The 27,139-nt window shown below is 40.7% G+C and overlaps 1 protein-coding gene across 1 annotated transcript; it reads left to right on the top strand.

The window, feature by feature from the left end:
* The first annotated feature begins 15,376 nt into the window (after positions 1-15,376).
* LOC113138077 (carbohydrate sulfotransferase 1) lies at positions 15,377-18,686 on the top strand. The gene is made up of 2 exons (XM_026320209.1): positions 15,377-15,585; positions 17,138-18,686. The coding sequence occupies exon 2, from the start codon at positions 17,184-17,186 to the stop codon at positions 18,468-18,470; it is 1,287 nt and encodes a 428-aa protein (XP_026175994.1). The 5' UTR covers positions 15,377-15,585; positions 17,138-17,183; the 3' UTR covers positions 18,471-18,686.
* The last annotated feature ends 8,453 nt before the right edge of the window (positions 18,687-27,139 follow it).

Below are 27,139 nucleotides of genomic sequence, written 5' to 3'. Positions count from 1 at the left end.
ACAACTGAGTGAAAATGCAGTGAGCAAAGGAGGGTCTGCAGCAATAACTGGCTGTGGTGCGATGAAGAGAACGAAGAGAAAGCAGGTTAACATCTACTAAGAAACCAGGAATCAAGGATTTCTGCAGGGAGATCACAGGCCTGAGGCAGGGAATACAATCTGGCAAAAGCAGAAACAGTGAGACGCCAACTCTTAAGCTCTGCCGTTGATTTGTCTCGATGTAACGTGTTACTGCTGCCGATCGCCAACCTACATGCCCACACACACAAAGGGGTAGAGAGAAAGAAACAGCCATCCAGGCTGGATCCTGACAGATATATACTGAAGATTAAGTGCAACAACAAAACAGCCTACTAGATGTTCATCATTAAGTCAGCTGTGTTAATGAGCACTCCTTGAGACACAGAGAAGCAAGTATTCACCCAGGAAAAGCAAATGTGACTGACTGATGCTGCATTTGAGCCCCTGAGCATATCTAACCTGGAACATTTACTACATTGTTGTATGTTGTATTGTATTGAACACGTCCTACACAAAAAAATGAAATACAATTCAAGCATGGTCTAGCACTTACAGAGAACTAGCATTCGACATATTAAAACACTGTGTGTTTAAAACAAAAAAAATGTGACAGGGTTATGAATATTTATCTCATGATCTTTATCTTAAAGAGCCTCAAGACGCCTGCTTTCCTTCTGTAAACCACATAAGACATTAATGGATAAACGTATAGTCACATATATGTGTGTGTGTGTATAGTCATAACTCACTAATATTGATGGAAATAAACAGTGTTAGCATCGCTGCCTCACAGGCAGAAGGTTCAGGGTTAGAAAGGCGCCTGTGGTCAAATGGGATCCAGTGTGGAGTTTACATGTTCTCCCTGTCTGTGTGGGTTTTCTCCAGGTATCTGCAGGTTGGTATTAGGTTAATTGTTGACTCTAAATTGCCTGTAGGTGTAAATATGAGCATGAATGTCTGTCTGTCTATGTGTCAGCCCTGTGATCTGTACAGGGTGTACACCACCTCTCACTGGATGTCAGCTGAGATTGGCTACAGGCCATCATGACCCTGAATTGGACTAAGTAGTATAAGAAATTGATTTTTTTGTATTGTATTATAATGATGATGTTTTCTATCCACGTGTCCAGTCTAAAAGAGTAATAATATTTACCTGAATGATTGGCTGATTTGAATTAATTTGGTTCGGCAATGTTGCCATAGCAGTAAATGGAAACGTAGCATCAGGCAAGATGTAATATTGAAGGAAATAGCTGTGAGGTACAGTAATCAAGCCTGGATGAGCGCCCGGTAAATTCAGCTAAAACACTGTAAAATCAACATGAAAACATTGTATAAACAAAATGAGAAAGACTGACATAAACAAACACCTGCTCGCCATCTTTATTGTACAGGTAACACAGTATGATGCATCATCATACTGAACGGAGGAGCAGTACCATGGCCACGATCATGTGGCTTTTGTCCAAATACTCTGCAGTATTTTCATCATCCAAACACATGCAGCCCAGGTGAACTAAAGAGGCCACATCAGTGTTGGTGTGAAAGTAATGAGTGAATCTGCCTTGACCAGGAGATTTCTTTCTCAAAATAACACTAGGACTGATCTATAACTGCAAACAGCTAAAAGCAACCAATGTTCACATTCATGGCTAAAGCATCAGCTGCCATTTTCCCCCTGAGTTTATTAAAGACTCTTTCATGTACTGCATATTAAACTTTTTATAAACATATCATCCCCCCTCTTTTCTAGTGCCAGTAAAAGGCAAATGGCAAACGGAGAAATAATCTGCTGTATTAGCAGATATGTGTATGAGTGATGTGTGTATTTACACCTTGAAATAAGAGGCTCTACATACTATCTTTTCCTCTCTTGTCTCCGGTGCAGTCCACCACCAACTATAGTTTCAAAAATACCATAGAGTTGATTCAACTCACTGACACAGTGTCAACAAGAACTGTGTTTTTTCCACAAAGTTTGGGTGTTTCAAATACAGTGTACTGTGACAGAGCAGAGGGACTAGAAAAAACCTCGGGTATAAAAAGCAGTGAGAAAGATGTCTAGATTCTGACAACCTGGAATCAAGTCAAGCTCTCACCCTCTTCTGTGGATCACTGTATGTGATCAAGGGCTGAGCAACATTTTTGAAGGGAAAATGTGAGAAAGTACACATATTACAGATAACTTAGTGCATTTATCTGTTATTTCTTTATCTGTATTCCTCTGACACACATTATCTTCCAGTTTAGACTAAAGAACAATTTAACGTGTCTAAACCACGAGGCATATCATTTCCCATTCTCCTTCAAGGTAACTGACATGCTCTCATTGTTTTCTCTGGCGGGTAAAACAATTTCCCCATGTCTCCCTGTTTTCTTCCTGTCTGCCTCTAAAACAATAAAAAGCCTGGTCCTTGATTTTATGCTGAACCACCCTACCGTCTTGATTTGCTGGGACAATATACCTAAAAATACCACCCCCCAGAAAATGCTGTTGGTTGTTCATGCGACCTCCTGCTCCTCCTATTTCCAGACAAGAAACACCTGTACTTCTTGTATGACATTAACTCTTCACACATTACTATGTGCATAACAAATCTAGATCTGTTTCCCACATTATGCAAAGATCTTCTTATTCCACCATCCAGCTGCTTTATAGGACAGGCAGTTGAACAATGCTTTCTTTTATGACTGTCTGTTCTAAACACACTTGGATTATTCATAGAAAGAGATGGGCCCGGATCACTTTTTCGGCATTATAGAGTTCGAGTATAGAGTATATCCAGTGTGGAGTTTGAACTACTTCTTTCAGGTCAGAGCAATTGGCTCAAATGAGGCATGAATAATGGAGCGGCAACACTGAAAACCGTGATTGAAGAGGAAAAAGAAGACACGGAGGTCCTGCAAGCGTCTTGTAGATGGGTGCTCCTTACACATGTAAATGATATATTTTGAGTGGCTACTCCAGAACATCCTTGCATTACTGCTGCGCAGCTGAAAGGCTTTCCTAAACAAAGGAGGGGTTAAGGACAGTGAAGGGGGGTTGGGGGGTGGGGGGGAGGGCTACAAGCTTTTCAGCAGGATTTTGTTGGGTGAAAGGGGATCTTGCTTTGGGCAAGGATTGGGTAAAAAGCAATCTGCATGTTGGGCTTATGTTTATGTACAGTCCCTCCCACCTCTTAACTCCTCCTCCTTCAACCTGGTTCCAACTTTTCAGAAGAGATTTTGGGGGTGGGTTGTCATCTATTTGTGCGGAATAAAGAGGAAACCGCGGCGGCAGTTATCAGACACCTGAATCAGTCTGGAGCTGATACAAATCACTTTTCTTTTGCATCCCTTTACACTGACCATGCTCTGTTGAGGCTTGTATTCCTTCCATCCCACAGATAACTGACAGCCAATCCATTCAAAGGTGTAAATCAGAGTTTTTGATGGAGACTGTGTCTTTTTATTTTAGATTTTCAGAACAGTTGGTCATGTGGTGTTTTTACGAGTGGGTTGTGTATGAGTTCTTGTTTGTGTGTGGAGGTAAAATAAAATAAAATAGCTGTTTAAAATGCAATCCTTGATTGAGTTTTCTCATTATATCTTTATTGTACCTCAACGCTAAGCTAACCTGTAGCTGCAGTAACAATAATGACTGTGTTGCTTTTTTTAGCTTTATGGAAACAAGCACTGAATATTGAGAGTCCAGAATAAATTACAATAACTATAGTTATGTTTTTCATTTCCAGCTCTTGTTGTATATTAAATATTACGCAGATGAGTTGTCTCATTGTGTTAACATCCATAAACTTGTGAAGGAATGTCTCATGGCGTATCTGGGTCAGGTGCGACCAGCACAAACCATTCTTAACTAGCAGAGGCTGCAATGGATTTCAGCTGAAGTGGAAAAAAGCACCTAAAGCAGCAATAGTTGATAGTTGTGATTTTTCATTTGCCACATTTCATCAAGCTCAACTATAGATTCACCACTTGATGATTTTTTTTTTCTTAGGCAACAGAAATGTACATTACAATTACATTATTAATGCAAAAGAGCTAAATGGTCCCTCCAGCTTATTTGGGTCTACTCCACGACCGCCTACCAGCTGGACATGCCCAGAAAACGTCCAGTAGGAGTTACCCAGGAGGCATCTTCATCAGATGCCAAGACCACCTCAACTGTCACTTTCTGACATGAAGGAGCAACAAATCTCATCCACACTCCCTCAAGCTCATTCATCACATGTATGAGCTAGAAAAAAAAACACTGAAAAAGTGTCTGACCAGCTAGAAAATGACAAGCTGACTCAGCAAATGAAGCGTAGCATTTCTTTAAGTAGAGAACAGAAGTTGTGCCTGTATTAGCTAATTGCCATCAGCTGTTTGCTGTATGCTTTACAATGACTGCCTTATTCACAGCAATGCAGCAAGTAACTTCCTGAGACTTAATCAGTGCTACTCTGCTGAGTAAGCACATGCCAGTGACATTGCTGCTGTATTTCTCTACCTCAGCCTCCTCTACTGCATTGTTGAGGTAAGATTCCTGTCAATGTATGTTTAGTGAGTGGACTTAGCTCTATTGGCAGAATCATCATCCATGCTTGGATTGTTTTAGTGCTCCCTCAACCAACAGAGCTTTTTCTAATCTAACTGTAATGTATAACCATCTGCAATATCGGTCAGCTTCTTGAAATAAATGTATCTGACTTAAGTGATAATCCACTTCATTCAGGACTCAAATGTGGCCCCAGTCTGATAAAGTTCTGTTTCCCCACATTTTCTCTATACAGTGTCAAATCCATCCATTAATCCATCCAAGTGGAACATCTTACCTGTTTCTCCTCCTTTGCAGCAAAGGCCATGGGATAAATTAGAAAAGAGTGCTCTTTGTCATGCATGTGAATTTCTGATTTGGAACAAAAATATGCAAGATATCGTTCAGGGTATTAAGAAGCAGGAAAACCTCTCGAAGTATGAGTCCCACCCCACACCACCTTCATGAGAGTCCGACTAGAATAGTTCTCACCATGATTAAACTGGCTCTTTAGTGTGTAGAGAATAAAAGAGACAATCAGATTTTAGAGATTTGTCTTACACAGTATCTTACATTTATACTAAAAAGAACAATACTCAGTACTCGGACGGCAGGAACAATCACATCAAGTAAGACTACATGTCAGTTGTTTAACGGAGTTTATAAATGTTACAGACTTTTGCTATGGATTCTAATGGACAAACAAAATTTTGCACCTTTTCTAACAACAGCAAATGTGCCTGGTGGTAGCCACTCGCTACCTAACCCATACTTTGGAGCAAGAGGGAGAGTGGGGTGGTACCAACACTGAGCCTGCTTGGGGGTGAGGGAGAGACACTCTGCGTCCTGTCCAAAGCTAACGTTAGCTCTTCCAGGGACAGCTGCATGAAGAAGTATCGGCTGCTGAGGCTAAAGGGCCCAGCCAGCGTGCTCTGACCCATGTGCCTCATGTAGTGGGGATGGAGATGATCCCTGAAGATGCAGCTGGACCCACAACAGCTGAACCTGTCAACACCACTGTTGTGCAAAAACCATCTTACAGGATCAAAAAACTAGGGATCAAAAAACAGAATACTAACTCTTAGTGCAATAGTTAAAGATAAGAAAGGGAAGATCCTGCCTGAACCACTGCTTATAGATTGGTAGTGCAGACCTGATGAGCTCACTTGGTTCAGGAGGAAGGGGCCCACCCCTGTGCATAGACAGTTTTCTCTTTAAAGCTTAGCATGAGGAATAGGATAAGACCCATTAGCAACAGCCCAGAGGGCTGTGCAGCAATGAGACAGAACCAGCACGATAGTGCACATCCACCACTCGCAAACAGGCTTTCAGGGACACCGATTTCAGTCCACTGCATTAGACAGGTCAATAAGAACAGAGACCTTTCATTTCTCTTATCTCCATAATTACACATAATCTCCTAGTCTGTCAGTATATAAGATAAAAATAACAGGGTTTGATGGGTACCCTGCAGGGACAGAATGATTTAACTGGAAGCCTTTTCATTCTGTTATAGTTCTTTTAGATAAAACCCGGTTCTCTAATCTAGCATTTAGGACATCTATCACATGGAAATGAGTCATCCCACAAGCAAATTACATGTCAGCCAGAAGAGGGCGATTCATAGAGGTATTGTGCTTCTATGACAGACTGCTTCTATAACTTGCTCTTGCTGCCAGTGGCAAAAAATTTAAACACTTTAAATAATTTCAGAAAAGTTCTACAAGTTTTAATTTGCTGTATGAAGGTTACAAACTTTCCATGACATAACAGATGAGTGTTAAAGTAACTTTGAGCAAGTACAAAGTGCTGCCAGCAGTGTCTGTGAATGGCAACTTACATCCAGTGGTTTTATAGTTTTATAGAGTTAAATGAGAAGATTGTTTCATTCATGTGTGTATCCATTTGTTTGTAAGCTTTTCCGAAAAGCTGCCACTGTGGCCACAAGTGGTAGGTTACAGGGAGCAGAGGTGAAGAAGGTGGAGGATTTTAAGGACCTAGGGTCAACAGTCCAGAGCAACGGAGGGTGTGGAAAAGAAGTGAAGAGACGTGTGCAAGCAGGTTGGAACGGGTGGAGGAAAGTGTCAGGTGTGATGTGTGACAAAAGAGTGTCAGCAAGAATGAAAGGAAAGGTGGACAAGACAGTGGTGAGACCAGCAATGTTGTCTGGTTTAGAGACAGTGGCACTGAGACAAAGACAGGAGGCAGAGCTGGAGGTAGCAGAGCTGAAGATGTTGAGGTTCTCTCTGGGAGTGACCAGGATGGATAGGATCAGGAATGAGGACATCAGAGGGACAGCTCATGTTAGATGTTTTGGAGAAAAAGCCAGGGAAGCCAGATTGAGATGGTTTGGACATGTTCAGAGGAGGGACAGTGAATACATTGGTAAAAGGATGCTGAGGTTAGAGCTGCCAGGAAGGAGGCCTAGAGGAAGACCAAAGAGGAGGTTCTTGGATGTAGTGAAGGAGGACATGAGGATAGTTGGTGTGGGTGAGGAGGATACAGAGGATAGGGTTAAATGGAGGCAGATGATTCACTGTGGTGACCCCTGAAGGGAGCAGCCCAAAGGAGAAGAAGAAGCACATACAGAGCACATGCAGAGATTAATCAGTGAGCTGACTCAGGAATACCAGTTACCATGCACAGCTAAAGATTGTACCATTAGCTACATTAGCTACCATTGTAATTTCTTTACATTTAGGCACAAAACAACTTGGTTAAGTTTAGAAAAATAACAAGCTTTGGGTAAAAATAAATAGATAAATAGATACTTTATTCATCCCCCATAGGGGAAATTCAGATTGTCCAGCAGCTCTTTTATTTAATTTAACATAGAAATATGACTATAAAATATAATAAACAGATAAAGATCAATAACATATAACATATCAACAATTACTATTAAAAAGTCTAATGTTATGTCATTATGGTTACAACAATGAACACAGGGCTAAGGTATTGGAAAGGTCATGGATTAATAACACAGATGTCACCTACGACACATAACATTTACACTCATTTTCCACAGGAGAATGGTCTTATGTTTCCTGAAAGTGAGGTTGGCAAGAACCCACTAGGGAGGCTGCAGTGAAGAACAGGGGGATGGATGGGTAATTGTTTGTAAAAAAAAAAAAAGATAAAAATGGTTCCATCTGTACCTCTTTATGTCAAGCTTAACCAATCACTTCTTGGCTTTATGTGCACATTTAACACAAAGACATAAAACTCTTTGTAAGAGCACTTATTTCTCTGTCAGGTTTGTTGTCATCATGATGGACACCATAAAACACCTTGTTAAGGAGAAGCTCTAAAGATATATTTGTTGACTTTCTTTTCTCCTCTGGATTGTGACTGTTGGATTTTCAATGACACTACGGGTTTAGTACTACCCCAGTTTACTTTCTGTACCAACTGCTATTGGCAAGCCAGCCAGTCAACAGCTGTAGTCCACCAACAGGCCGATCACACAGTGTTCAGCACGTCATGATTAAGGGCACAGGATAAGGATAAAGATGTGCCAGGCTCATCTGAAACTCTTGCTAATCTGCTGCTGGCACTGGAGTTTGTACTGCATTAGTATTATTACCAGTGTGTATCAGCTGATTACAGGAGGTGGTCTCCTTATCTGTAACAGCAATTGTTCTGGTGAAGGTTGAAGTGGGGCTAATAGAGACCTACAGCCAATTCCAACCTTGGGATTGACTTAAATGCCTGGCAATGTGGGACTGTGAGGTAGCGTTGCTGAAATGAATATGTGCAGGATTTGTGACTTACATAACACATATCTTTGCACATTGTCAGGATGCTGCTTTTCTTCTAGCCATGAATTTGTGAATTCATAGCAGACTGTTCATTGGACCTTTAATAATTTATGAGTTTAGTGGTGCCCTTTAGGCTCTACCTAAATCCACTTTCTCTGTCATGTAAAAAAAAATAAATAAAATACTGGTGAAGTATTGAAGCATGGGTGGGCCAGATGTTCTGCAGCTTCTTCCAACTGTTTCCATAGCGTGATGCAATAAATAATTAGAATGATTTCAATAATTGCCCTCACCCATATTAATGAACAGATAGTTGTTTCAAGGACAACACTGATTAGGACCAGTGCCTTGTCCTGGGTGCATAATGGCTGCATGGATAACCACAGTCATTATACTAGGCACACTAAACCCAACAAAAAAGTTTTAATCCAAGTAAAAATTGCTTTTATTTGTTGCTGAGTGACTTAATCGGAGTCCTTAGAGGGTATGCCCCCACAATGTGACTGTAGAAACAGGATTGTGGTCTTAGGTCTTATAGCTGCATACAAACATTAATATAATCACATGACGCTCCATCATGGTTTTCTGCATAAAATCACAATGTAAAGGAAAACTTGCAACATTCAGTTTGTGACACTGAAGCCTAGTTGTGCAGGGGGGAAAATGGTTGAACCTCATTATCAAAGTTTAATTACACTTGATCTTGCTTCACCGCACTTTCCAAAGACAGTTGACTTAAAGGTATAATTTTACTTACCTACTGGGATTTAGATAGATACAGACTGACTTCCAAACATGCTCCAGTTGGCTCAAGGTTTTCATTGTGACTGTAGATTATGTGTCTGTGTGTGCAACCACTGTGAGTATGTTTCAAATGTCATATTGTTATTTTTGCCAAGGCTATAAAGTAATTTATCAAATCTGAGACCCCATACATATGGATGCATGCAGAGACTGAATATATGGTGTCTATTTGATTAAAGAGACCTTTGACAAAGGAGCAAATACAGCAGAATGACAGCGGAAGCTCTGTGGGTTTACATCACATAAAGTTCATCCTGAGGGACCGACATCTAGTCAGAATTTCGAGCAGTCCAGAGCACATACAGCACAACCATAGCTGCTGGAGAACTGATGAGATGAGAGCCTTTTCAGGTCGCTTACATATTCAGTGTAGGGGATGCAGATTGGGCAGTTCTTGTTTGTGGCAAATAACAAGCTGTAACCCAAAACCTATTCTCATCATTAGAATAGGGAAGGAATAAGGATGCATGGCAGACTGGAAAGATGCTGTGCTGAGTAAAAAATAAATAAATGAAGCTACCAAGCCTAAATATAGTTCTCTGGGAAATAAATGTAAATGCTAGGCACTTGGAGCTTTCATTCCAGCGGATTTAAACAAAAAGTCCCTGTTTTTCTTACACACACACACAGCAATTAGAACGTTTTGTCTTAATTTTCAAAACATACGGTAATTAAATCGCCTGAATCAAAACCAGCATGTAATTTGGTGAAAGTGTAATTGGAAACCACGACTGCACACATTTAAAAATATACAAATTTACACTGACTTTAAAACAGCGTGTTGCAACATTGGACAGAATGACTGAAACTGGACTAAAAGTAGTACGCATTATAATCACAAAAGTACTAAACATTATCGACTAGTCAAGCAGCCATTCTTCTGGCATATGTAAACTTACATTTTTTGCTAGTTCATTACCAAATCATTTTACCTTTTATGATTCTACAGTGCCATTTAACTTTTTAATGTGAAGCATACAGATGAAACAGTTACACGTGCACTGAGAGCATGTGAGAAAAGAGGTGCAGATGATCATGTAAGGCACGCAGGGAGAAAAGCGAGAGGCCAGAAAACAAAAAGCATTCTTACATGGTGGAGTTGTGGGGAAAAATTGAATGTGGGGTGTGATTGCCCACAGAGAGCCTGTCTGCACATAATCAAAGGCCATTAGTCCCCACTTCACTTGTTTTCCACTCTTTCTTTCTTAAAATCTTATTAATGAGAATGATTGGAGGGCTTTTAGACAAATCCATCCTCTGCTCATTTGATAAAACCCAAGAGGAACCAGCCTCATAACCTTTCAAACACCTCAAAAAGCTGTTAAGAGTGAAGGATTTAGTGCCATATAATGGTAAGATTGCAGTATGCAGTAACCCCCGACCCCTTCACCCGATCGCTTGATCGCAATGCTGCTTCTCTAAAGAGGAGTTACAGGAAATTTCAATGTGCTTTGGACAATTTTGATTAGAACAGGTACACAGGAGCTGGAGGCCTTAACAACATCAAAGACAGACCGCTCTGAAGCCTCAATGATTTAACTTTGAGCTGTTAGTTACTTAACAGTTAACCCTGTAATGCTGCTATTTCCAAATAGACTGGGATGAAACTGGTTGTAGTCTGAGATTCACAGTGCAGTCAATAAATTGTGACAACATGCAGTTTAGTGTAATAGGAGGGACGGCATGAGAGAGATAATTGCAGATATTGGCGAGAGCCAAGAATGTTGATTTCCATCGATTATGTACAGCTCAATTAACAGTTGCGTACCCTCTTGTGAATAGCAGTCTGATAAAATCATTCTGGTACTCGCAGGTGAAAACCTCTTATCATGAGGTAACTTGTCCAATAAAGACTCTTCAAACAAAGATCTTTGTGTAGTGCAGCAAAGTTTCAGTTTACTGAAGCTTGAAGGGGAGAAGAAAACACATGTCCTCACTTAACAAGGTATTCTCCAGGTTCTCCCACTTTGGGGAGAACCAGATTACATTATTATCCTAAGGCAATTCACACAACCAATTTAATCCTCATCATATGGATCAGATAACATTAACAGAGGAAATTGATTGAGCATAAATTGAATTTTTCTCAAAGAAAACAGCCTTCTTCCTGCCATATAAATTGTATTCTGTTTTATTCTCTTTAATATTGGCAGCGATAGAATTCGAATGAATAGAAGAATATACGATCAAATGTGTGTGTTAAAGCAAAGTGACCATAGGTCTCTTTAGATTAACTACATTTTCAGTGCATTGACAAGTAAATATATTCACTACAGCTGCAGCGAACGCTAAACAACATTATAACGAATGATAAGTGGCTGTCACGTGCCGTACCAATAGCAGTAACACTCTGTGTTCTGCCTCCCCCTGTTTCGTAAATATGAACAAAACAATCCCTTGAAATCCTTGTGCACGCAGAGTTCCAAGTTGTGAATGAAAAATGCCAGACACAAAAACCATCTTCTGTCACCATGTGTATACTGGCATAAGGATGACAGAGACAACAAAGCCAGCACCACCACCCCCCCGCCGCACATTATTTAGCGTGGTGTATTATAAATATATTACAAATCCTTTTATTGCATGCTCAAGGAGAATACCGTTATGTGATACTGCACTGAAAGACTATCACACTGCAGCAGATGCCCAGCTTCAGTGTGGGAGTGTGTCCCTGGACGAGGCATCTACAAGCTGGGTTTGTCGACATCAACACCCTTGGGACAGCCATGGCATCAGAGCTGTATGGCTTTTGCTTCACTGACCTCCCTGTGGAGCTGCTATAAGCATGTACAGGGGCATTTCATCTGCAAGGTTCAGACAATGCCCAAGCAACTTCACAGAACATCCATGAGAGGGCAAATAAATGTGACTGTAAACATGCTCAAAGAGAAATGCAACCAAATTGTCTTTAATATTGCATGTTATCTCAGTGTATGTGTTGTGTGAGGAACAGTTTGGGACACCAGTGTTGCGAGTATTATCGTTTTAACTTACAGAAGTTTTCCCCTTTTATGTTACTGTATATTTCTACTCCACTACACTTTGGATTGAAACATATTTTTGCTTTCTTTCTTTTAAAGTTGTAATTACAATCTATTCCTTTGTAAGTTAAGGTTTTACATGCAAGATAATCTAATCTTAAAAATGTCTTGCACTATAAAAAACATTATGCTCCCTCCACAACAGCCCTTCACCCTCCGTAGTCAAAGTGTAGTCTGTAAATAAGCCCCGCTCCTGCTACCTAGAAAAGGTTATAAGAAGCTTTTTCACACAGCAAGTAGTAATTTCAAGCATCCATGGAAGACCTCTTGTCAGCATAAAATCAGAAACAGTGCATGTCAGACCAAAGAGGCTTAGCAAAAACCAAAGCACTGGGTTGTTTTTTCAAGGTGAGACTGCTAAAAGCTGTCTAAGGACTTTAAAGTTGTTTGTTTTGGTAACATTAACAACATAGTATGCTCCTGATTTGACCTTTTATTGGGCTAATATCATTATCACCACTTGGTATAGCTGTAGTGATTTGTGTCACATTAGCAGTAACTAGATCGTTGTCCTGTATTGACAAATTTCCTCCTTATCCTGTGCCTTTAGTTCATCACAATGAGGCATTTATAGTTCGTGTCTTAGCTAGGAGAGACGACAGGATGAAAGGATGAAAGAAGGGTGAGCATTTCTTTTCTGAACTGTTAAAGAATATTTTTGTGTTTGTTTAAAAAATCGAAATCACAAAAATTCAAGGTCCTTGGTTTTCATTTGGCAACAGCTCGTACTGTTTGGGATTGTGTATATGTATATGTATGATTTTGTGGCATGGTAGATTTAAGACTATTGTTATTAGTATTTTTATTAAATGATCTAATCTTACACCACTTATAAATGCATTTAGGGAAACTATACTGCATATGAGCATATGAAAAGAGACTGAATATCAAAAAACAAGAGGTACCACTTGAGGTAAACGGCTTTTTAAGTTTAATAATTGGCCCAGCATGCATTTACCAGGCTCTACCAGTACTACCAGTCCTCTACCAGGCTAAAATCTTGTTGTGAACCCTGAACTGAAATTCAGGTTGGCTTTGCAAGACTATTCAGCAATGGCTGATATAGCAGTGACAGGTGAGTAATTGACTTGTTTACCGAGACACCGTATAAGCTCTTAATGTCTGGTGCAATGAGAATCCATACGCCACTCTTCGCCATCTCAGTGGAATATTATTTATTGTTCACTGTGCACAATGTCTTCAAGCCAATTAGTGCAAGAATTCATAACAGTAGTCCATGAAGACACTTTCACTAATACATCTTTGGTAGACATTACGGAGCCCAGCGTGTCATGTCTGTCATGCCCCCCCGCCCGAATACAGGTTCCTACCTATATTGTGTCTAAACCAAACTACAAAGATGACACCTACAAACACAAGTGACCCTACATATGTTTAATCTTTGCCTTGCTCCTACAGGTGACATGTCTGTTATGACAGCTCATAAGCATCTATAGCCTTCAGCGTTTCATGGTGAATTCGGAGGTGTCTGGAAACATGTCACATCAGAGCTTTTTAACTACCTCGGTGACCTCTGCCAGTGCAACGGGGAACCAATTCCCCCTGATCCTCCATCATGATAGCCTGTCTGCTGGTTTCACAGGATCCTGAAAAGTGTCCAATACCCCTGAAAGAAAAGCTGGACTACATCTCAAGGGCTCAGTCAGGAAAGCATCTATTTGAGAATTGGTTGAGCAAAATAAGAAACTCATATGTTCCATATCAATCGTATAAAACCGCACAGATGAACTACTGAACTTTCTGTGGCCCCTTCCTAATGAAATCTTCAAATTATCACAAACATGAAGGCTTTTTTAGGTTTTAGGCTTATGTAGATTATATATTTCTCTACATTGCAGAAAAATGTGGTGTAGCTGCCCAACATGTACTATAGTTTGGTATCAAACCTGATAATACCATGTGGTGTTTCTTATTACAGACTTACATGTGCACGCATTTGCAAAGGCTGCAGAAATAAACTAATGTGATTCTTTAGAAATGTGGAAGAAATAAATGATAATAAATTGTTTTTTAGAAATAAATTCAGATGAGGTCCATCCAGTAAAACTGCAAAGCAAAACAGTTACTGTAGGTGGACCCCTCAAGGGATATCAAACAGAAGTACTACAGGAACACATACAATGGCAAAATAATAATGAGGTGAATATCCAGTAGCCCACCATACAATATGAAATCTCTTCTTACAGATTATTATAGTGAGTTTTTTCAATCAGCAAACGTATAAAGTTGCATGTATGGTCAAGAGACCGAAAGCAGGGTGTGATCAGAGTGTGGGCCCTGGGTCGGCCATGCCCCTCGCTATAGACCTTGTTAGATTGCACACAGTTGCCCTGATTTTATTGTAGCTTTATCTAAAACCCTTCTAAGGACAGACACTTGTGTTTTATTATCAAACTACTGGCTGTTTCTTTGTGTTCCTTTCCTTCCCCACTCAGTTTTTAAAGCTTTCTCTGTCTTGTGTTTCAGCCTTGCTTCATTCAGGCAGCGTGTACTTTGCACACTCATATCATGTTCATTATCAGCCCACCCACTCCTTTATCAATAACTGGGTTGCAGATGCCCTGGAGACAGGGCTCTGCAGTATCACGGAGCCTGAGGCAGTAATACTGATGTGACGAGTTCACGTCAGAGTCAGGAGTGAAACTTTTTGCCATAAAACGCCTCGAGGTCTGTGCTTTCCTAAGCAGGATGGATCCAATGTGAGATAAAAACCTGCAGTGAGTTCTGCAGCCATTTCATTCACATGAAGGAAAAAAAAAAAAGCAGTTTCATGCAAAACGCTCAAACTGCATGAGGCACAATTCAGATGAACAAAAGGTGGATATGGAATCAGGGAACTCAGCTGTCACATTGGTTTGGCGAAACGAGCTGATTTGCTTGTGTGTAAAGTGTGTGCGTGTGTGTGTGTGTGTGTGTGTGTGGGGTGGGGGGGGCTTTGTGAGTGAGGATGATCGTGTGTGTGTGTGTGTGTGTGTGTGTGTGTGTGTGTGGTTGACAGAGAGAGAGAACGAGAGAGAGAGAGAGAGAGAGAGAGAGAGAGAGGCAGGTGGAAAGGGGGAGGGGTCTGGGGTGGTCCAGACAGTCGGTCCTTGTGTACCTCACACTCTTTCAGTTTCTGCGCATCATTTAAGGGAAACCCGGCTGTCGCTCTCTCCGGTCAGTCTCGCTGCCTGGCTGCTTAATAACAGCAGCTTCGGCGTCACACCCCCACTTTTTCTCCTTCTGAGTGTCTGAAGCCCCCAACCCTCCAACTTAACCCGACTCGTACCAGTGCATGGACAATACGGGTCTGCCAGGCGCAATTATTCTCCCCTACCCGAGAAAAAGCGCACGGAGGAAAGACGTTTGAGGACTAAAGGAAAAACCGGTCGTGATTCATGGACGTATAACGCATGATGACAGTACAACCATCAACAAGGTAGGCTGGAACAAAAACAAGTGGGAATCATCAGTGAGTGGCGTTAGGTTGGATGTTATGTAGTTGTTTCTTTGTTGTTTCTGAACCCTTGCGGTCGGGTAGGAAGGGATCATGTGTGCTGGGTTGTTTTATCGCAGCATTAGTGAGGATGTCTGCATCGCGGAAAATCTGTCAGGAAGCCTAACCCGCTCCCGCGGCAATATACTGAGCTTTTATTCCCATGTATTCAAGATGTCTGTGAGTAGAAAGCACTGATGCCCATCACGGGCACAAGTCGTCTGTGTTCCTGTCTGTGGCCACTGAAGTAGGTATTTTGCATTGTTACAGTATAAACCATAAACATTGTCAGGTTTCTTTAAACAAGGCTGTAGTCTCCCCATAATTTGTTAGGAGGTGGGGGGGTGTTTTATCTGCTTTTATTCCACAATTCTGGGATTTTATGGAGTCAAAAGAGATAGCCCTGTGAATCATTTCTATTTAGGATCATCTTAAGTCATGGGGGTCTGAAGTCATGATGATGGGTCTTTATTTTACCAACACTATCAAAGCACCAGTAAATCAGTAAAAGAGAATTATTTAGAAAAATCAAATCCTTAATGAGACAGATTTTCTATATGACCATCTAATTCTTCACTCGCAGCATCAGTTCCCCTTGACATGACATTGGTTTTGGAGCTTGAAATTGTTGTTTATGTATCTGCCTGGCTATTTTTTTTTTTTTTTCCTTGAACAATCGTACTACAGCACAATGCTTAGACTTTCCCATCGGACCACACAAGGCCCTTGGTTTAGATGCAGACACATTTGAATAGAGAGCCAGTGTTAAGTGTATGGCGTGTGCTGCAGTGTAGTCTTGTAGTATGCACTTGATGAACTATTCTCTGTCCCTGATGATTAGACTATATAGTAACTTTGGTGCATTTTGCAACCCGGAGTTGTTTTTCACATTCAAGTAAAAGTTCCAAATAAATAAATAGATGTATCTCCATTTTTAGATTCAGTGTACAGCCTGTTTTGTGCTTCCACTCCACTGTGGGCTGGGCTCAGACTGCTGTACATATTTTGGCAGTCTGTGTCAGCTGACTGGAGAGCAACCAAAAGTTACGGGCTTAGAAATCTACTCTTCATGTGGATTAATTAAATGTATATATCGGCTTTAGTAACTGATGAAGTGAATGAAAAGTGAAATGAAATGAAAGTGAATGAAAATATAGATTTTTGGTCCTGGAATCATAATCAAGTCTAGTCTGGGTAGCACATATATCCAAGCCACTGATGACTCACCCTCATTTCTAAAATCAGTTAAAGTGCAGGTGATCCATTAATTGATATATTCAAATGAGATTTAATTATTAGTACTATTTTCTCCTTTGCTGTGCTGTTCTATGTAATTAGAACTGTCATCTTAGGGCAGTAAGTAAGTACCCATGTGGTATTTTGTTTAGGTAGAAAAATGTAGAAAAACCTTAAATCTATTACCAAAAAAATGATGATAATATAACAACAAAAAACATTTCTAGTAATAAAACAACAAAAACTTCTTTGTTCACAGGGAGGACTTGGCATGGGCCGCTGTGTCTAAATGAAGTGGTTCAGCCATGCAATGTTCCTGGAAGGCAGTGATTCTGTTGGCCTTGGCCTCCATTGCCATCCAGTACACAGCCATCCGGACACTCACCTCCAAGCCTTTCCAGCTGTGTCCATTGCCCAGCCCCCAGAACTGTGGTCTCGGGGGCCAGGAGACAGAATCTCCCTTTGAGCGAGTAGCAGCAGGCAGTGGAGGCTGTGATGACTACCCTTACTTTTCCATCAATGCCACACGTAAAACACACATCCTGGTCCTGGCCACCACCCGTAGTGGGTCTTCCTTTGTTGGCCAGCTGCTCAACCAGAACCAGGAGGTATTCTACCTATTTGAGCCTCTCTATCATGTGCAGACCACATTGATCCCACGTCTGTCACACAGTCGCAATGCTGCTGACCGACGCGTGATGCTGGGCGCCAGTCGAGACCTCCTGCGTAGCTTGTACGGTTGCGACCTCTATTTCCTGGAGAGCTACATCAAACCGACGCCCACAAACCACACCACAGACAAACTGTTCCGTCGTGGTGCCAGCCGAGCATTGTGCCAGCAACCTGTATGCGATGCCTTCGGTCCTGCTGATATTAACGTGGAAGAAGGGGACTGTGTTAAGAAGTGTGCAGCTCTAAACATGACTTTAGCAACAGAAGCATGCCGTGAGAAGCGGCACATTGCAATCAAAATCGTTCGGGTGCCAGAGATTGGAGATCTGCGCGCTTTGGTGGAAGACCCCCGGCTGAATATTAAAGTGATTCAACTCGTCAGAGACCCACGTGGCATCCTGTCATCACGGATTGAGACATTCAGGGATACGTATCGTTTGTGGCGTATTTGGAGGGCCACAGGGAGGCGGCCGTATAATCTAGACTTGAGTCAGCTTACAGTTGTCTGTGAAGACTTCCTCAGCTCTGTTTCAACTGGTCTCAGCCATCCCTACTGGCTAAAAGGAAAATACATGTTGGTTCGCTATGAGGATTTGGCTCGAAATCCACTCCTAAAGACAAAAGAGATCTATGACTATCTGGGGCTGCCTATGGATAAAAATGTGGAAGACTGGATACACGCAAACACTCGGGGCAGCAATGAGCCCTCAGCAAAACACAAGTTCGGTACAGTGAGGGATTCAGCTGCTAATGCGGAGAGTTGGCGTTTGAAACTGTCTTATGACATGGTAGAATACACACAGACCGTGTGTCAGAAAGTACTTCACCAGCTGGGATACAAGGCTGTAAAATCAGTAGAGGAACTGAAAAATATGTCCCTCTCGCTGGTACAGGACAAAACTTTTGTACCTTTTTTGTAACAAAGATAGTTCTCTAATGACTATTTTTGATATATTTATAAATGTTGCCTTATAATTTCCTTAGTTTGTTGCTTTTGTTTCTGTGATTCTGTTTCTTCAAATTTGCACTAAACTTTAAAGATTTTGAATGCACCAAGGGGACTGTGGATGATTCCCCAACAATATAGAAGAGCACACTTTAAAAACAAAGTAATCGAACAAGCTAGTTTACAGACGTCTCATTATTTTGTTTTTTCCATCCACAGAACCAAGACAAGGTACTGTCTTCATGAATTTCCTGTATGCAAGCTGTTGTTTCAACAAGTAAAATGTTGCCCTTCAAAAAAAACAGAGTCGCGTGGGTTTTGACAAAGCAGACCTGTTTTCGAGCTCTGAAGGCAGATTTGGACTGTACACACCCTACTGTGCAATAAATGGTGAATGTCTCCGTCAGCCTTTACTACTATGACATTTTTATCGATGTGGGGATAGAAGAGATACTTCTGACAGATGCCACACTTGCAAAGGATAATTGCAGGCAATTAATAGGCTCTCAAGTTAAAGGGACAAAATCCCACTGGAGGTCATGAGTGTATCATCAGAGGATTTACAGCCATCTGTGAGAGACAAACACACACTAAATAGACGTAATGCTGAAATCCTCATTACTATAGGTGTTTAGAGACTACATCATGTCTTTCAAGATGATTACAGCCTTATAAACATTGATGTAGACATTATGAACAGGAGTAGACTGTAATTCTGATGATGAACTATATTTGACAGTTATAATACTGCAGAATTAATTTACTCTGAATCAGTGTGAAACTTACACATCCCTTTGCGTCTTAGAGTCTAAAATGCTTATGTTAGTGTTACTGACTGATGCTAAGATACTAACACATCTGTCAAACAGTGTTTTTATATATATTTATTTGTTTTTTTTCCTCCAGAACAAAAATAGTGTAACATGACATGGTTCTTTGGACACTTTTCAGGATCATACTGGTAAACCCGTTGTCTTCATCGTGTTATATTTAAGACTGGGCTCATGTGCCAGACAGAAATAAGGCAGATTGTTCGGGGGTAGAATATGAGAAACAAAAATAATAGTAACGATGATACTGGATTTTAGGATTCTCCGTCGTGCCATAACAATGTAGAGATTTCAACTTTGACTCGGTGAAGGTGTAACAATACTGTAGTGCTGAGAAATGAGTAGGTAGACCATACGTGAAGATCAAAGTATTGTCAGTTTGATGAAACATGTCAAAGTTATCCTTTTCCACCCTTCGGTTTTTGTCTATTTAGCTTTTACAAACCTGACTTTGCCTTTTTGTTTCTGTGCAGTGAAACTGTATACACACATCTCGGGCAAAGACACCCATTGAATTCCACGCAATGACCACTTGTTTACCCATAAGATATAAACCCAGTGAATGGAGCATCACACGCCCGGGCTCATCAGTATTGGTGACCGGATGTCCATTGAGATGCAGAGCACAAACCTTTGATCCTCCTCGGTGCCGAGGCTGGAGGCAAACTCACTCTCTCACTCTCCCTCGCTTTCTGCCTGCGCTTTCTCCATCATCCACCTCTTTCTTTCTTACAGGGATCTCAGGGGATTGTTCCTTTACTTCAGTGCTTACTCTGTTTTTCACTTTACCTCTGACTCTTCTGGATGTGCTCGGCATACTTTGAAAAATGCTGCAAAGCTGGGTTTGCGTATATGCAAGTGATTTCTTTTAGAAATTACACGGATAGTTTAAGAATAGTTTGGGAAATACAGTTATTTACTTATGTTTGGAGAAAAGAATACTGTTCTCATGTCTGTGCATTAAATAATAAGCAGCTGGTTGGACAGAATAAGGGGAAATAAGGGGACACAGCTAGTCAGGCATTGTCTGATGGTAACAAAACCCACCTGCCAGCAAAGCTCACCAATTAACGTGTCAGCTGCTGATTCTGTAGTGTAAACATTTTAGTTCACTATGTGTGGTCGTAGCTGGTACTGTAATCTCTGTAGTAGGCAGTAAGTAATTGTGTTTCCCCACCAAATGTCCAATTATTGCTTTAACAAAACAAAACAAAAAACACAATGGGCACATGTTCATATCGTAGGACATTGAATCTCTGAACACCTGCATCTATGCACAGTTACATAACTGGGTTTTGTTTCTGCTGAGTCACTGACATCTCATTAACTTACTGTAGGATAATGAGACCAAACTTCGTTGGGCAGTTAGTCAACAGTGATGAGCGATATTCCAGTTGAACATCCACACTTTTGAACTGAAACTCTCAATTAAACTCAACTTGACTCCGTGTTTCTAATGCTGGACTCTGGACAGTTTGCTAGTAATGGCATACGCCCTCTGCATGTGTGAACCCTGCTTCCTATGTGCTGGCGTGTTGGTGGGTCTCTTGGCTCTTGCTGAGCCCCTCGTGTTGTTTGTTGTGTCCCAGGGCTGAGCATATGGTTTACAAGCCCCTGGATAAAGCACAGCAAATCCCTCTCTCCCAATGTCTCCCTCTCTCTTTTTATTCTCACTCCCTCATGATATGACCTTAATAATCTGACCCTTCCCGACTGCCTGACAGAGTAGGAAGATTTTTTGCTTCCTTGTGCCTGATGTTTACTGAGATGAGCTGAAACTGCTCATTAGTGAGCAAAGGAGGCTGAAAGTGAATATTCCTGAACGGTGTGCAGCAGTAAAGTGATCATTCTAACAAAAGGAAGTCTGAGATGATGCTAGTATTTCACACATCCTGTTTTTGTCTTCACACGTGTGAATGAGTGTGCAGCCGGTTCCATTATGCTGCTTTGTGGGATAAGGTCTAGTTATGATGCGAATAGCTCACCGAACTGAACGAGTCACGTGACTCTCACAAAGTCAGCATCACTGTTGCTGAGATGAACAGGTGATATGCAAGGATTTCTGTGGCCTGACAAGGACATATTGTCTTTGACCCCTCAACATGTCACCTCTGTGGATAATTTTTGATGGCGTTCGACTTTGCATATGGGCAGGCTGGGTGATTCAGTCAATTGTTACCCAGGTGACTGCTTATTTTCTTTTCAGCACAGAGCTGCGAATGAGACTTGAGCAGTGCAATCAAAACTATTCATGTGAAAATCATGAGATCGTTTTGTTCGACTTTTCTGCGCAGGCTGTCCAGGTTGTTATTTGATTGCTGGTAAAATGGCATCGGGGGGTGGGTGAACTGGGCTTTGCCAGAAGCAATATGAGCAGCTTAATTGAAGCTGTCAGCAGGTCAGCGTAAGAAAGGCGTAGCGACCAGGTCATTATATAGTTACAGATCCAGAGCACCATGAGAGGTTTAATGGGCAGAGCAGCTTTGAAATGAAATATTCTATGTAATATGCAAACTGGATAGTTATCCCTCTTGGTAATAAAATTTAGTGGTTGCATTGAATACAAATCACAACCTGAAGTCGTATTTGTACATAAGTTCATCCCAACATACACACACTTAGTTGCCCCACCTGTCATTGCATTGTTGATACACTTCTAAAACAACTCCAAGGCTGAAATGAAACATCCTAAATTGTAATATGATCACTGAATAAATAAATCATTGAATAAATGACTTTCCATACCCATTTGCTTAAGCTTTAATATATTAGAGCATTAAGTCTAATAGCATATATGAAAATATTTTTAAATGAGAAGGGGAAACGCTGTAAATGACAGTCTGTCATTGAAATGCTCAGAGCTACAGCTGCAACCGGCATGCATACGTTACTCTCTCTCTGGGTCTCTCAGTCTCACACACACTCACACACACATGCATACACACACATTTACACTGAGGAGCCATTGATGGTTAATTCCCCTGTGGAAATGGGGGTATAGGTGAGTGAGAGTGTGTGTGTGTGTGTGTGTGTGTGACTGCGTGTATGTGTATGCAGCGTCGGTCGGGTCGGTCACTGCAGCTTACGTCACTGTGGTCAGCTGTGGCTCTCTCGCTTTGCTCGCTCAAATTTTCCCTACGGCTGGCCTGGAAAGCTGAAATGAGATTAGCACACAGGCACAGAAGCAAACAAGTATGAGCAGTCAGCAGCTAAAAATGAAGTTTGCAGAGCTCTGGGAGCAGACGAAATATGAAAATATTTGAATTTTGATACTGTGTGACATTTTGTGATTCACAGGTACTGCATAAGAGTCGGAAAAACGTGCTGTTTATACTTTGAGCAACATTACCACCGCATGCCGATGACCAAACCCAGACAATATGGCTTGTCTGTATTTCTCGCCAAGTGTGTAAATGTTGATCAAACTCCCACCACACAATTGTTCTCTCAGACACTGACGCTATAAATCAGAGCTCCAGGAGTGAAGTGATGGAGTGACGAATGAAGGCACTGATGTAAGTCTGAAAAATAGGATTTCATGAAAATCCTTATGCAATGAAAGGCTTCTATACCATGTATTTTTTTTATCTACGTCTTATCTGATATTTGTTGCAAACTCCGGTTTTACCAGGCATGTTCCCTGCCATGCTCTTTAAGGCCCAGTCTTGAATTCTCGTCACATTGCGCGTGTTATTTTCACTATTGAATATAACTCTAATTTTTCCTGTTGATGTTCTACAATTCAACCTCACTCTTTTTTTTAAATGATCTGTGCTCACTTCTGCAAAGTTGATCATCACTGTCCTTCCAGGTTCTTAACCCAATTGCAGTGATTTCAGCAATCTCCTTAGTTGTTCGGTTTTTGCAGGCTAATAAGTTCACCCTTGTGAAACACAGGAACATCTTTTCCTCGATCATCGGGTACATCTTTCCATATGACTGAGAACCCACAGCTCACACATATTATTACATTGCAGTAATTTTGAAATCAAAGTCTTTTAAGTATTTGATTAATCCAAAGTGTGACTTCTTTTCGGCACACAAGTATATATGCTGTTCCCACCCAATTAGTTTTCTCAAGCGAAATGATGTAACAGATTAATATTTCTGGATTGATAGCATCATTTTGCTGAGGCTGGTGTAATGTTCACTTCCCACAACGCAAGTTTACATACTCTGGAGAGCTCCTAAACACATTTACCTGTCCATTAATTTTAGCACCCCTTACAAATTCAAATTTATTGCACAGCTGAAATGTCTTTTAAAGAATTAAAGTAAAATTAAGGAGCTCACTCTGGATATGAACATATTATCTGTTAAATCCTGATCAAAGTAGTCTTTCTCACACCTTACTAAGCTGCCTGAAGTACCACTGGTTATATGTAAGATAAAATGCAAAGTGACACTGGTTGCATCATTCCAATATACTGATGCCTGTCTGCCTCTTGTTTTCATTGGCCTTTTCTGGTTTTGTCTAGTGAAGATCATAATAGTCACAAATTGCCAAATCCTGAAACCTAAGCAACAAAACAGATTGCACAGTAGGTCGATACAATCTATTATGACCAGTGGGGATGTTTTAATTATCTGGCAGCTCTGTCAGGAATACACCAAAAAAATTATTATTATTTTTCTTAATAAAGTTGAGCGGCTGGGCTTCATGGTGATTGTCTCAAAGAAATGAAATGTGTGGAGTTTACATGTTCTCCCTATGTTTGTGCAGCACTAGTTTAGATTTAGTAGTGCTGAGCACATTAAGGAGGTTCTGAGGTGGAGAAGAACAGCTGGTAAATTTATTGCAATTTTACACCAAAACACACTTGAACACATAGAACCATAAAATACAGCAGAGTGTTTTAAAAAATATATATATATACAGAGTCGTTTAAGTGTCTTTAATTAGTCCTTAGGTGTCTGTTGAAAGTTCCTTTAATTTGTGTCTCTATCCACGTGGGATGTGGTGCATATGTTGGGTGCCTCTTACCTGAAATTATCTTAAGACTCTGAGTGGTGATCTGTTGATAAATTTGTCAGTCAATCCGTCTGTCGATCAATCGGCTGACACAGCCGGCCCCCACTGCAACAGGAGTCCTATCAAAGAGGCCTCACTGGGTCTGGCTCGCCATGGACCTCCAGTCTAACTCCAGTGTTCGATCCAGCACATCCAGTTCAGAATGAAATAAAAATGCATGTTCTATCATGATGAGATCTCATGGACTGTTCAAAAATACATTTTAACCTTCTTCTCTAATCTGAATTATCTCTGCAGTTTTACACAATTAATGTTACATGCAAAATATTGATTCACCGTTTTTTAAGGCAAATGAAGCATAAATTATTTAACTTAAACGGTTTTTTTCAATTTTACCCAATTAAATCAGCTCAACAAATTAAATAAAGTGCTTAATATTATTAACACTCAGTTTAAAACCTTTTACTTTAGTTTGACACAATACATATAGCCAACTGCTATGCTACTAGCTTATATGCTACTTAACTCACAGAGAGAAACACACTCCACTTAATCAAAATTGAAGAAGAATCCTTTTCATACAAATGTTAAACTGAATAACTTGTGTTTTCAGCCCACAAACTGTATATTTCAACACCTTCTGGACTCATCTAGCTTCAGCTCTGCTCCTCTCCATGAGGCTCCAGGGAAACCGCACATTTCTTCCAAGATGCTTTTATTTTTGGACTAGGAATATTGAGCTTTAGGCGTTTGCTCTTATTACCAATATATTTTATGTGGGTTACATCTGCATAGCATTGGGTTTTAGTTTCCTCCCACAGTCCAAAGACATGCAGGCTGGGGTTAGGTTAACAGGTGACTGTAGGTGTGAATGTGAGTGTTTGTCTGTCCCTATGGGTCAGACCAGTGACAGAATGGGGATGTGTTCCCCACCTCTGATGTCAGATTGGACTGACACCAGCCCATCGAAACCTGAACTGGACTGAGCGGTACAGAGAATGGATGCATGGACAGACTTAAGTTTGTTGGTTTGTCCAAAGTCTATACTAGTTATTGCATGAAAACACACAACACAGAAAGCTTTATGACTTCATTATATTTCTTGATTTCAGTGTCATTGCATGTTCCTAATTTTCAGCAATTAATGGGAGTGTAATTTTTGTTTACTACTAATAGAATTGATGGCCAGAATTTCCTGCTGTGGCAAGGAATACAGTGAACATAAATCACATAAGGAACATAAGGATCCTGATTTTTTATTTAAAATTATGCACCCACAGAGGTACAGCTGTAAACCAAATAGGCATGCCATAAGAATATGATATGTGGCTGAAGAACTGTGGGTTTGTGAAGGAATTATTCAGGCTCCACAACATCTTCTACTCTAATTGCACCAGCAGCAGCTTACACTGTTGACACCTCGGAGAGAATATACCTGGCTTCATGTTATTTCCCTGCTTCTATTGGAAGAAAATCATTTTTCCATTACATTGTTATCTAATTTTGATGATCATAAATGCTGTTATATTACTTTGCTTTTAGCTTCCATTTACCCTGAAGTATCACTTGTGCTTGAGACAGTTTGTTGATGATATTCAACATTTTCAGATCCAGTCTGCCACAAGCAAAATCCCCTGAAGAGGAAACTGGTGCCCTGTTGGGTTAGATGCAGGTTTGCCGTGAGCGAATGTATGCCACTTTAAATAAACCAAAGGGAGCAGATGATGTTAAAGCTCTAGAAGAAATAACACATCTGCTTAACATATGTTTCCCAGAGAGCTGTTGGGCAATGCAAGCAGCAGCTCAGAAGCATAGACAATGAGTCGAGCAGAAAGTGTTTTATGAGCTCAATGATAATTCATCATACAGCATCAGGTACATGCTGGATATAGTTTTGGTGAATTATGGCATAGTAGTTGCAGTACTACACTAGCATAGTAGTAGTATCTTTATATTTGGTAACATTATCTAAGTAGTATCATCAAAATAGACCTGATCTGGTCTGAACTGCAAGAACAGCATCCTTGTACTTTGTGTCACCAGAGACTTACTGAGCTGCCTGCCTGTCCTCATTGCAGCTCTCAGTTAAGATGGTGTTGGCACAACCTTAGCTCGCAATGATTAATTCCTTTGATGCAAGACCAAATATTGTTAATTCCTTATCAGGCCTTCCTGTTGTCTGAGTTTGGAAAACAAGGAAACGTGTTTTTCCTCAGATTCCTCATCACCGTCCATCATATTTTGGTGACTCACTACTCTTTTCGTTAATAGCATCATAAAATGGAAGGTTTACACAATAATAATCAAAATCTAATATTTTTATTGCCATGGTTTTCAACACAGCCATGCTGCTAGTGCATTCAGTCCTGATTTATTTCTAGCTGGTGCTTGAATTCACGCTGCTGGAGGCCCTGTGCCGAACGCCTTTCGGGGAAACAATGGAGAGTCTTTCAGTTAGTCAGCTAGGCTTTGCTGGTGAAGTGTGCGCCCTTTCTGCCAATTGGTGCTTGACAGGTAGTAGGACTTTAGAGTTTTTCAGTGTAAACAGTGGCCTGCTGTATCTGAAAATAATACTGAGATGCCACCAAGAAAGCAGAGTGAAAACCAAAACAATGAACTGGAAGACCGAGTTGCAGAGTTGGGTGATAGTGTGTTAGTGAATCCAACAATTTGAGAGACACTTTTCAAAAACAAATACAAGCAATCCATTGTTGATATAAAATCATCAATTATGAAATCACGTTACCATCACCTTTTCAGTCACCTGTGTTTTGTTACAGGGGTCCCAGTCTCGTGACAAACACAAGTGATAAAATGTCTCCCCTCTACATTATTTAGTGC

This window comes from Mastacembelus armatus, chromosome 3 (assembly GCF_900324485.2).
Source record: "Mastacembelus armatus chromosome 3, fMasArm1.2, whole genome shotgun sequence".
Taxonomy (NCBI): Eukaryota; Metazoa; Chordata; class Actinopteri; order Synbranchiformes; family Mastacembelidae; genus Mastacembelus; species Mastacembelus armatus.
The sequence above is the reverse complement of the archived record's forward strand: the minus strand, read 5'-3'. Positions and strand labels throughout refer to the sequence as shown.